The following is a 12494-nucleotide window of genomic DNA, read 5'->3' on the forward strand; positions in this document are numbered from 1 at the left end:
AAAATGCGGGCGTTGCACCAACTAAAAATGGAACTTTGCATAATTTGAAAAGTTGCAAAGTAAAACGTAAATAGTTTCAACTTCTTTTCGTTGTTTAAATAGTTGAGAACTTGTGTGTTTTTCTTAAACAACGATGTCTTTCGAAATTTTGTTGTACTATACTAAATAATTTGTTATTTTTTGGTCATATTTACTTCAAATGTTGCTTTGCTTTAATTTTAAAGAAGTAAATATTAGAGTTTTTAATATCAACATAATATCATGATTTTAACTTAAGATTGCAATCGTTTTGTATTTTTTTTAATTAAAATATCTTTAATAATTATAATAATGCGAGAAAATTTTGAATAAAAAGCATGGAAATGGCATTATTCTAAAAAAAAATTGTTGTTTGACAGTTTACAGTAATCTAAATCTTAAAAAAAAACTATGCCTCTTCAATAATTAGTTTTGACATAGCCATAGTTAACTATGGTTAGAAAAAGAACGCAGCTCTGTCTATGTACTACAATGCATTATATAATATATATTTCTATAGTACTATCATGAAGTGAAACGATCTTAGGAACTCTAGTGAGTGGTGACTTGAAAAAGCAGAATTTGTATGAAAAAAAACACACTGAGCGCCACCTGAAAAAAGTGGAGACATGAACTAATACTAAATTCGACTTCATGATAGTACTATAAAAATATATAGGTATACAATGCTATAATGTATGTTATAATGTGACAGCAGTATTCACATTGACAAACTTATCGTACAGAGACCTAGCATTTGGTCTGATCGGACGCAATTTTGATTGTGTGAACACTCGAACAATGATCTATACGGTAGACAGTAATATCACATTTTCTTTCATTCGCAAGAAGAAGAGGGACAAGAAACATTGAAAAATAGTTTGTAAAGAGTTTTTATGTGATTGTCTGATGAGTGTGAGCTCATGCTCAATTTCAGACGTACCGTCAACTACAGAGAATCTTTTTATAGTCATACTACGAGAATGTGGAATGCATTACGACAGTCTGTTTTTTCCTTCCATTTTAATACTTAGAACTTTAAAAGTAATGTGCATCAGTATCTCCTTTTAAATCCTTCACTCTTTTCCTGAACCTCGTACTGTATTTATACATATTAATTAAAAAAAAAAAAAAAAAAATGAATGAAAATGTAAATGAAATTTTGTCTTTGCATATTATTGCAAAACTTTCCAGAATTTGAAATGGAAAGTGCAAAGTTTTTTTGTTTGGTGCAACGAAATCAAAGAATTCTTTTCAAATTGTCAAAACTTTGCACTTTTCAGAAAAGTACTTTGTACTTTGCAAATTTGCGGTTGGTGCAACAAAATTTGCAAAGAAGGAATTTTTGTTTAACTTAAAAAAAAAAATAATTTTCTCTTTGCAAATTGAAGTTTGGTGCAACAGAATTTGAAAAGTTAAAGTACAAAGTTGCAAAATGCAAAGTGGTTGGTGCAATAGGGCCCTGGTATATTTAATTTTATATCTGTTAGATGCAACTAATTTCTTTTTGATTTGATTTGTTTATTTCATCAAGCAGAGTAACATCTCTTATAGACTAATTTTTAACAAATTAATGTAAATAATATTAAATAATATAAGTAAATAATGATAATATATACAACTATAAATATAATTTAAAATTTAAAATTTAAAAATACAAATACAAATACATACAATTATTAGAAAACTGAGGTGAAGCAGATAAATAACAATAAATATTACATCAATTTAAAGAAAACTATTGATAATATTGTAAGACCATCATCAAATTCTTTTTGAAAAATTCCCTGGATATGTTTCCAAAAATATCAATATTATCAATTGCAAGGTTTGTTTCTCTTATACAACGTGCAAGAGGTTCGTTTCTACCATAATTGGTTCTGTAAAAATTTTCACGAAAATGAAAGTTAACTCGGAGATTTCTAGATGGAAAATAGAAATTTATACGCTCCAACAACTGAGGACAATTAGAATGGAAGTTGATTAAATCTTTGATAAACATTATGCAAAAATATTTTCTTCTTAAATCAAGCGTTTGAACATTGAAAAGCAAGCATCTTGTTGAATATGATGGTGTTTCAATATTCCAGTTCAATTTAAAGAACAATAAATTTGTAAGTCTTCGTTGGACTCTCTCAATCCTTAAAGAATGGGTTTCATAATAGGGATTCCAAATTACACAACAGTATTCTAGTATCGATCTTACGAGTGAGATATAAAGAGTGTTTATCGTGAATGGGTCTGAAAAATCAAGAGTATTTCTTCGAATAAACCCCAGCATTCTGTTAGCTTTATTAACTATGTAGTCAATATGATCGGCGAATGAGAAACGTACGTCCAAAAACACACCCAAATCTTTTTTGATCGTTACCCTTTCTAATATGACATAGTTGATATTGTATTCAAAAAATATTGGATTCAGTTTTCTGTGGCAAGTAAAACTTACACATTTTTTAACATTTAAAAGCAATTGATTCTCATTGCACCAATTAACAAGACTTTGAAGGTCTTGCTGAAGAAGAAGACAATCATTAGTTGATTCAATTGACCGAAAAATTTTAAGATCATCAGCATACATAAGATATTTAGAAAATCTGAAGTTGGAAGGGATATCATTTATAAAAAGAATGAAAAACAATGGACCTATATGGCTTCCTTGTGGGACACCAGAGGTAACTGTTATTTTCTTTGATCTTAAGGACCCAATTTTTACAAACTGAGTTCTGTTACACAAATAGGAAGAAATCCATTTGATAAAGCTAGAGTGAAATCCAAGCCTAGAAAGCTTAAAAATCAGGATTTCATGGTTAACTTTGTCAAAGGCCTTAGCAAAATCAGTGAAAATAATGTCCGTCTACAAACCATCACTGAAACCATTTATGACGGAGTCGGACAACATAGCAAGATTTGTAGCGGTCGATCGACCCTTAACAAATCCATGTTGTGATTCAGATATTATATTTTTAATCATGAAATTTAATTTGTTACATACCAACATTTCGAACATTTTTGGAATCACCGAAAGCTTGCAAATTGGTCTATAATTTATCACATCCTGCTTTGATCCTGATTTATGTACCGGTATATTTAACTAGGTATATAAATATTCTTGGGGTTATTCGATCATCAAGGAATGCTCATTAGTTTATTCTTGAGTCTACCTTAGGACGTACCGTCAAGTACAGAGATTCCTTTTTTAGTCATAGATACAACTCAAATGTGGTACACTATTTAAGTTTTTTTTTTAATATTAATTTTCTTATTTGTTTATAATATTTAAGGATTTTTTTTTTTTAATTTATTAGGAATTTTCAAACTCTAGTTTATTAGTCAAAAATAGTGCTCAGAACTTTTTTTTTGAAAAAAGAATGCTGCCATGTCGTCACTTTTGAAGATAAAAACTCACCTTGAAGTTCTCATACCTCAAAAACGTGCCTTAATAGATTTTTTTGACTTTGGATTCAAATTTAAAATATTTAAATTTATTAAAAACCTGCGTATTTTGCTTCAACGAAAAAATAAGTTTTGTTGAATATTGTAATTCTGCATTGTTTCACCCTACTAACAATTTTGCTTCTATAATGATTAAAGAACCAAAATTGTTTGTCGGGCATGTTTTTAATTTGTACTTAGAAATATTGTTGGCGATAGAAAAATAGATAATTTTGTTAAGAAAATAAAAACAAAAGTTTAAAAATTGTTACTAATGAAAAAAAGGTTTAGAAAATAGCATAGGTAATAAAAGGTTAAAAAGAATGTTTTAAACTAATTTAATAATTTTTTAACATTGTTTTTAAAATTTTTAAATTTGTTTGAAGTGAATATGCATTATATACCTTAATCCAAAATAATACACCGTTCTTATATCAATTTAGCTAAATGAAAATTTAATAAGAAAATTCTATTTAAACGCTAATTCTGGAGCCTCCAATTTGAATTAAAAAAAAGTTGTTAACTTTTTCGTACTCTCCAGAAGCAAGCTTTCTTAACCTGTTTTTGATTTGAAATTCTTCCGGTTATCTCCAAACCAAAAACATACATAGCTATGTCGTGGGGTAATGTATACATTAGGGTGGGTCAGAAAAAATCGAAATTCTTTTTTTTTTTTGATTTGGTACAAGAATATATCTTGATAAATTGAAAATAATGAATTTTGAGTGAACTGGAAAATATTTAAAAATATAAAATCTTTTTATAATTTTTTTATACTTTGACCTCGAATATCTTTAGAATGGTTAGATTAATGAAAAAAGTTAACGAGACCTTTTTTGTGGAACAATCAATTTCCAACAAGAATATGTCTTTTGCGTTTGATTATTATAATTTTTCAATTTGTTACATAATTAAGAAAAAAAAAACGATTTTTTTTAAGATTTTCTCGATTTTTTTACCTCAAATATCTATTCAACGGTTAGATAAACGAAAAAAGTGTATAAGGCCTTTTTTGTAGAGCGTTCAATTTCCTACAAGATATGAAAAGAAATTTGCGAAAAAGTTAATTAATAAAAAAAATATTTTTTTTTTTAGTAGAAGCTTGATGTAAAAATGGAAAATTGGAGGACCTTCGCATTAATATAAAGAGCTCATATTTGGTGTGTACATATATTCTAGTGGTGTCTAGCAATCGATTTTTCGGAGTACCAAATCAAAAAAAAGAATTTCGATTTTTTTGACCCACCCTAGTATACATTCATTTTTTTTTTTTAAATTCAGAAGGACCAATTAAAAGTTATTCCGAATTTGAATTGGTGTTTGGGAAGTACAAAAAATGTCAAAAACACTACTCTTCTTCAACTACCAGTGGATTCTAACCTTAAAAAAAACTCATAATTATTTAAACTTTTCGCTCCTCGGTATTATATTGTTAACAATAATTGTTTTGTCACTTAAAATCGAAAAATTGGGCCAGACAAAGTCAATGCTCTTACATTAAAGATAAAAAATCAGCAATAAGTCTCCTACTAAGCTACTTGGAAAAATATTTTCTCCCCAAGATCAATATTTTTTCAATTATTTTTTTCTAAGCTGACAAATAAACTTGCCGTCAAAATGTCTAAACTTTTCAAGTTCCATTGATACCTTAGGTGAATATAAAAGTTTGTTTTTTCTTTCTTTATTTTTTCTAGATAGGTGGGGTACGATACCTACTTAAAGGATATAAACGATAGAAGCAACACGTACAGCAAATAAAACTTTTTCCATTTCTTCTTATTGAATTGCTGTTTAAAAAATAAAAAATTATTGTATTTTCAAGTAAAATATTAAATTTATTTTATTTCTTTTTCAGACTTCTCTCACCTACCCATAATAATCTACTACATTCTGGAGCAACGAAATATAAAACCCCACAACACAATACAACAATGACACATATCAACTATCAACGACACACTTGTTGTAGCAGGACATTATGGAGCATCCTGAGAATTGCCTTCATAATTTCTGCACTCACATTGCAAGTGACAAGAACGGAAGTATTTACCGCTCTAGCTGAAATGGAAGAGCTCCTTGAGACTGAATCGGTGCTGCTAAGCAATTTAGTGGGTTACATTGGAGTACAACAACACAAATTAAATTATCTCAAAAAGTAAGTTTTTCCTCTCATTAATGTGTGTAGTATAAAAGTATTATAGTAACCAAGGACATAATAAACTCATAGAGGCATGAAAGGTAAGAGTAAGATATATGATATACTCTCTGAGTGGCAAGACCAAACTTTTAATTGGACCAATTCAATGGCATTGAGCTTCTTCTCAGGTGGACATGAGATATTGTAGTTGTATTATAGGGTTCATTTGGTCATGTTGTTTGATTGATTATTCCACTTGTGTGTTGTATTATTGAAAATAATATTGAATTCGAGTCAACATGGACTAGTATGTGTGCAGAATATTATTTCAAGGATAATCAGGATAAATGAACTGAATATTTTCTAGAATATCTTCTCTTGAAGAGTTATTATACCGCAAGAACTTTAAAAGAGCCTTTTAGGTTGAAGCTAAAAGCTTGAAAGAGTTTTCGTGTAGAGCAAGATTGTTCAATTTATAATGTCCGAGATTTAATTATATATACAGTTGCAAATTTGCTAAAGAAAACCACCAATTACTTGATATTTTACAATACTGTCTTATCCATAACCTTTGTTAACCACGTTTTGAAACTCCATACGGCATCCTTCCACAGCTCATTACTGAATCTTCGTTGGAGACCCACAGCTGACAGCAAATTTCTTACGTGAGAGGTAACCGAATTCTATTAGTGTTAAAGGTAGTCTAGCAACTTCAGGTGGACTTAATACTAAAACTTCCAACGCAACGTAAAATTTCATATCTTTTCCAATTGTCATTTTTTTCCGTTCGATATTCGAGTTCTGAGTTCCATCGTTAATGGTCAACGTCTGCTCCATGCAAAAAGTCGGTTGGTTGCCTTGCAATTAAATGGTGATCTCTGTTGATTCTTAAAAAATATTGAACCTTGTGGAATCTTATCATCACATTACTCACTCTTAATAGGAGTTTGAGGAATTTTTTAAGCTGAATAGGAATGAAAATTTATAATTATATGGTAAGTTGAGAGAGGGAATGAATGTTTTGAGGGTTTTCAGTCATTTTGTCTCGTCGGATCTTTTTTTTTTGTTGGACGTTTTTCGTTTTTTTTTTTTTTTTTGTAAAACCGTTTTTTTTTTAAACCGGTTTAAACCGCGAGGACAAAAAATCCGAAAAAACCGGTTGACCGATGCAAAAAAACCGAAACCGGTTTAAACCGGCCGGTTTTTCCCATCCCTAGTTTAAAGTTGAACTAGTTGAAATCTTTCTTCAGATAGTGGTAAATTTTGGAGATGAGAAATTGTATCTGCTTCTTCTTCCTTTTTCTCGGCGCTGTTATGATCTCGATGTCGAGGGGATCATAACTATCCCACGTTACTGCTTCACACTAGTGATCCGCCTGTGGGGTTCGCCGGGTTGACCTCAGAAATCGGCGGCAAGCCTCCCGGTTTTGAATTGTTCCATTTCTAAGGCCAACTGAATGCTGGTGTTTTTGCATTTGCTTGTACCAGGAGTTTTTAGGCCTACCTTTCTTTTTATTTCGTGTTGGAACGTTGTATGATAATGCTTTTTTGACGGGGTTCTCAGGATCTCTCCTTTGAACATGGCAATACCAACTGAGTCGGTCGTGTTCAATTTTTTTTGAGATGGTGTTTTTAACATGAAGGCTTTTTCGGATCTTCGTACTTCTGATTCTATCAAGCTTTGTTACTCCTGCTGTCATACGAAGCATCTTCATCTCAGCTGCCGTTAACTTACTCTCATACTTTTTGTACATTGTCCAACATTGTGAACCGTATGTGAGTGCTGGACGCACAACTGCGGTGTAGAGTCTTCCTTTCAGCTTAGGGGGCATTTTTCGATCACAGAAGATAGCAGAATTTTCCCGCCACTTCATCCACCCTACGCTTACGCGATGATTGATATCGTCATCACAAGTACCTTCGTTATTTATCATAGACCCCAGATATTTAAACTTTTCACACTTGGGAAGCACTACACCATTCAAATAAATGTCAGGAATAGGCCTGTGTGGATCAGAAAATGGGCAGCATAGGTATTCTGTCTTTTTTGCGCTTATGCGGTACCCACTACCTTCTAGAACATCCACCCATACATCAAGTGCTCGTTGCAGGGATATCGGGTCTTCACTTATGATGGCTCCATCGTCAGCAAAGAATAACTGATGCACTTTTGGGTCCGTCACTTTGCCTTCAAGCAGGTAATCAAGAACGGTAATAAAGAGCAGAGGACTCAAGACGTGATTTCGAATTCTTCGGTGACTCCAGCTGCACATCTTACTTTAGTTACTGCTCCATCATACATGTCCATAATTATCCGCACATAGGTTTCCGGAACTCCTCGTTGTCTGAGGGCCACCCATATCAGATCTCGTGGTTGTCGATCGAATGCTTTTTCAAAATCAACCAATACCACATGCAAATCCTCCAAGGAATCTCGATGTTTTTCCATAATGATTCTTATACTCTGGATTGCATCTGTGGTTGATTTACCCGCAACAAACCCGCACTGGTCATCAGATAGCCTTATTATTTTTCGCAGTCGGCTACCCAAGACTCGCTCAACGATCTTCATGGTGTGTGACATCAGCTTAATCGAACGGTAATTATGACAGCTTCGAGTATCACCCTTTCCTTTGTATATTGGAAGAAGGTAACTTTCCCTCCATTGATTAGGCATTCGATCACCTCGTATAAGCTTGGAAACAAGAACCATGAGCCATCTAGACCCGATGTCTCCCATCTTTTTCCAAAACTCTGAGGGTATTTCGTCTGGCCCAACAGCTTTTCCCTTTTTGGAGTATTTTACAGCCTCACTAACTTCTTCGACTGTGACATCGGATACTTCGCTCAAGTTAGGTGAAGCTATTGGAAAGTGTAGCCTTGGAAATTGTTTATTTAGAAGTTCATCACAATACTGTCGCCACCTGTGGAGGATTTCGTCGTTTTCAACAAGTAGTTGGCCTTGAGCATTGTTTATGAACTTTGGCGAACAGATCTCCTGAGCATTTCTTCTTCTTTGGGCGGCTATTTTGAAGATGGTTGCGCCCTTATTCACGTTTTGTCGTAGCTCTTGAATAGCACCAGCAGTCGGGGTAGAAATTTCATCTAGCTCCCTATATAGGTCTTCTGTATTCTTGGCTTGAATTTGGGCACATATCTTCTTCGCTTCTTTCTTGCAGTTTCTATATTCAACTTCGAGGCGTGACTTTTGCTCTGTATTATTAGAGGGGCACTTCGACCAAGCTTTGAAAGCCATTTTCTTTTTACTTACAACTGCTTTAGCTTCATCATTCCACCACCATGTTTCTTTGTCTTGTTGGTTGTGTCCTTTTGAAACCCCTAACAGTGTTTTGGCTTTTTCTATGCAAGTTCGCTGTAGGAGGTCCCACATACTTTATGCTGTACTCTCTTCATTTCGAAATATATTGGTGTTGTTATACAGATAGTTTTGCATATTCGAAATAAAAGCTTTGCCTTTTTCCTTATCCAGATTATACCATTTGATCTTCCCAAAAGTCTTTGTCTTTTTGTTGTCGTTCACTGTCTCCATAAAAAATTCTGTCAGTAGGAGACGGTGTTGGTGGGCGATCGCTTCTCCCAGTATCACTTTACAATCCTTGACCCGAGGTTTCATGAAACTAGATACCAAATGGTAATCAATCTGGGTATCATTTCCACCACTGCTGTAAGTGACCAGGTGTCGGCTTTGTTTGATGAACATGGTATTTAGTACGATAAGACCATATGTTTTGCACGAGCTTAGGATGTCTTCACCAGGAGAGTTCCTGATGCCGTATCCAAGGCCTCCATGGCAATCTTCATAGTTTTCGTTTGTTTTCCCGACATGTCCGTTTAAATCTCCGCCCACGAACAAAAATTGTATATGACCTTAAATCTTATTTTTTTTTTTTTTTGGTAGTTAGGTATTGTTGTATGGCAGCTAGTGATGGGAACTATCGAATTATTTGAACTATTGATAGTTAGTAACTGAATGATTTGAACTATCGAATAGTTCATTCATTCATTCGAATAAAAACTATCGAATAAAAACTATCGAATGAAAACTATCGAATAAACTATAGAATAAAAAAACTATTGGAATGAAAAAGCTATCGTATAAGAAAACTATTCGAATGAAAAAACTATCCAATAAAAAAAAACTATTAGATTGAAAAAACTATTTGAATGAAAATAGTAACTAAATGAATGAATAAATGAATGATTTAAACTATCGAATAAATGAATATTTTACTACTATCGATAGTTTGATAGTTTTTATTCGATAGTTCCCATCACTAATGGCTACAACATATTCTTCATGTTCACCTATCATGACATGAAAACTATCTGCGTTTTTTTACTAGTTGTGTATTATATTTTGATAGTATGAAAGACTTGTATCCATGACGCTGGACATTTTGTTTTGTATTTTAAATGAACAATTCCCCATTAGATAGTAATTTTCTGTAGTCGCTGCTAGCTCGTCAATCACAATTATTATGCTTCCATATAAAAGTCAACAGATTCTTGGTTAAGAATATTTTCAAATTTAGGAAATCCAAATATGTGGTGCTGGCAGAATTCTTGCAAAAGTGTCCGAGAGTGAGTGACATAAATAATTCTCCAGAATGCAAAAATCAGAGAATGTCCAAATACGGGACACTCACGGGACAAACTACAAAATACGGGACCCTTATACGTCCCGGGTTTCTTAAATAAAAACCCGGGGCAAGCTGTAGAAATAAGGGACAGTCCCGGGTACACCGGGACGGATGGTCACCGTAACTATAACATATTAAAATTTCGTCACCAGTGTGACATATCAGGGTCAATTCAGGGTTCCGTTTCGAGAATTATGGTTAATTAATCGCTTTTTTCTGCATCCAATTTTAGCAATTAAGTCAATACTTACTTCGATGTACCTTAGTCTAATTGAGTAGGTAGTAGGCAATTGTTTGATAGACTGAGGCTTTAAAAAAATTGTATATTCATTTTAAAACTAATTTCACATTCGTTTATTTTCAAAGTATGATAAGTCCAAAATCGTTTTTATTTTTTATCTTTTAAACAATCGGTCCAAAAAGTAAATACCAAACGATATTCTGTAGCGAGGTAAAAGTTCTACAAAATATATTTTTTATACATTTTGCTACACTTAACAAAAGAAAATAGAACGTTTATTTCTTCTCCTAAAAAAATTGAAATCATGGACTTATCATGTTTTGAAAATAAATGATTTAATTATAACATACAACATGGAGACAACACCACAAAATCTATTAAATCATATATTTGTGTAGTCAAAATAGTCGATAGCAAACAACAACCATATATATTCATTTTAAATACACACATTTAAATTCAGTTTTTTTTTTTAAATTATTAAATTTATCAAAGATTCAAAGAAAGGTCAAAATCAATCCCTTCGGCACAAAAAATGTACAGAAATCAAAACTTCACTGTGCTCTGTATTCTTCCTTAAAATAACTTACATATTTGTTACTAGATACATATTTATCTTCCATTCAATACCCTTCGAGTACCTATTATATTTTTCCTCTGATTAAAATTCTTTCTCAGAAAATTAAATTATTTATATTCGTTTTTTTTTGTGTATGATACATTCTTGTGGTTTTGACGTGGCGATAAATTTCACATTTCACGTCCTGATATTTTAAACCTGTCAGGGTGTTTTTTTTTTTTTTAAATTAAATCTTAATTGGAAAAATCAAACAACACAAGAAAATTTAATTTAAATATTTAATTTCGATATCTTCCCTAATTTTGAGCCCAAGACTACAGTAAGTTACAAAAGATTTGTTATGGTTGTCGCTGTTTTGTAGTTTGTTAATATCACGGTGTTATTAAAATGAGGTTTTAAAATATACGCGGGCGGAGACCTATCACGTTTTGTAGAGCTTGTCGCACTGATTACGAAACGGTATTTAAAAAGTGCCTAACACCCCCAAAATCTGGAGTTAGGGGCAAAAAACAGTTTTTTTTTACCTTCACATATTGAAAAACTCTAGATTCATCAAATTTTTACCCATTTTTAATTTTTTTACAGTTTCTAATACTAGATAAATATACCTTTTCAACAATGTATAAAACATGTAACTCCGTTAAACCACCTAGAATTTATAAGTTTTTGAGAAAATTGAAAATAAAAACAAATAAAAACAAAAAATATTTAAAAAAAAAGAAAAATCTGATAAAATAATTTTTCAATATTCTCAAAAACTAGAAGACATAGAAACATATAGTTTTCACTGTTCGATAAGGAATCAATTGAGGTAGTTTTCTGGGTGAGTAATTTTTTTTTATTAAAATTCACAGTGTGGACAAAAATAGTATAAAATGAGTTTTAAAAAAATTTGTTTCGCCTATTTTTAACTTTGAAATCGATTTTTTCAAAAACTATTTGTTATAATATATTGATTTAAAAATTAGAATTAAATGTACAATTTTGCCTTTCGGAAATGGTATCATTTATTACTGTAAGTGTTGCTGTTGTTATTAAATTATTTTTATTTATTTTGATAATTTTTTTTTAGAAAAATGCCCCTCCCACCTAAACGGGAACAGATAGACCCCCCTCCCAAAGAAAAAAATGTTTGTATTGAGCTCCTCTACAAAAACCCATTATCAAATCCTGGCGCCCAAGTTATCCTACTACGTGCCGAAACAACATTTTTGTTCTATACCTAAAAATTCGAATTTCTGTATCTGGGTTAAAACTTTTTTTCTAAGCCAATTTTAAACTGATTTTCATGAAAAAAAACCTCGTTTGATTTGGAAATAAACATTATATTTGAATATATTTTTAAAACAGCATGCTGTTGTGAAAATATTTACTTTAATTTGATGTCGAAGTTGGATAAATGACGAAAAAAATGGAATTTTTCAA

General features: G+C 31.9%; 1 protein-coding gene across 1 annotated transcript in view; it reads left to right on the forward strand.

Annotated features, from left to right (window-relative positions):
• Positions 1 to 12494, forward strand: part of LOC129913557 (prolyl 4-hydroxylase subunit alpha-1-like) — a 70211-nt gene that overhangs the window by 31322 nt on the left and 26395 nt on the right. The window contains exon 2 of the mRNA XM_055992296.1: positions 5306 to 5605. Coding sequence (XP_055848271.1) covers positions 5382 to 5605 — 224 coding nt within the window. The 5' untranslated portion in view covers positions 5306 to 5381. The remainder of the gene's footprint in view (positions 1 to 5305; positions 5606 to 12494) is intronic.

This window comes from Episyrphus balteatus, chromosome 3 (genome assembly GCF_945859705.1).
Source record: "Episyrphus balteatus chromosome 3, idEpiBalt1.1, whole genome shotgun sequence".
NCBI lineage: Eukaryota > Metazoa > Arthropoda > Insecta > Diptera > Syrphidae > Episyrphus > Episyrphus balteatus.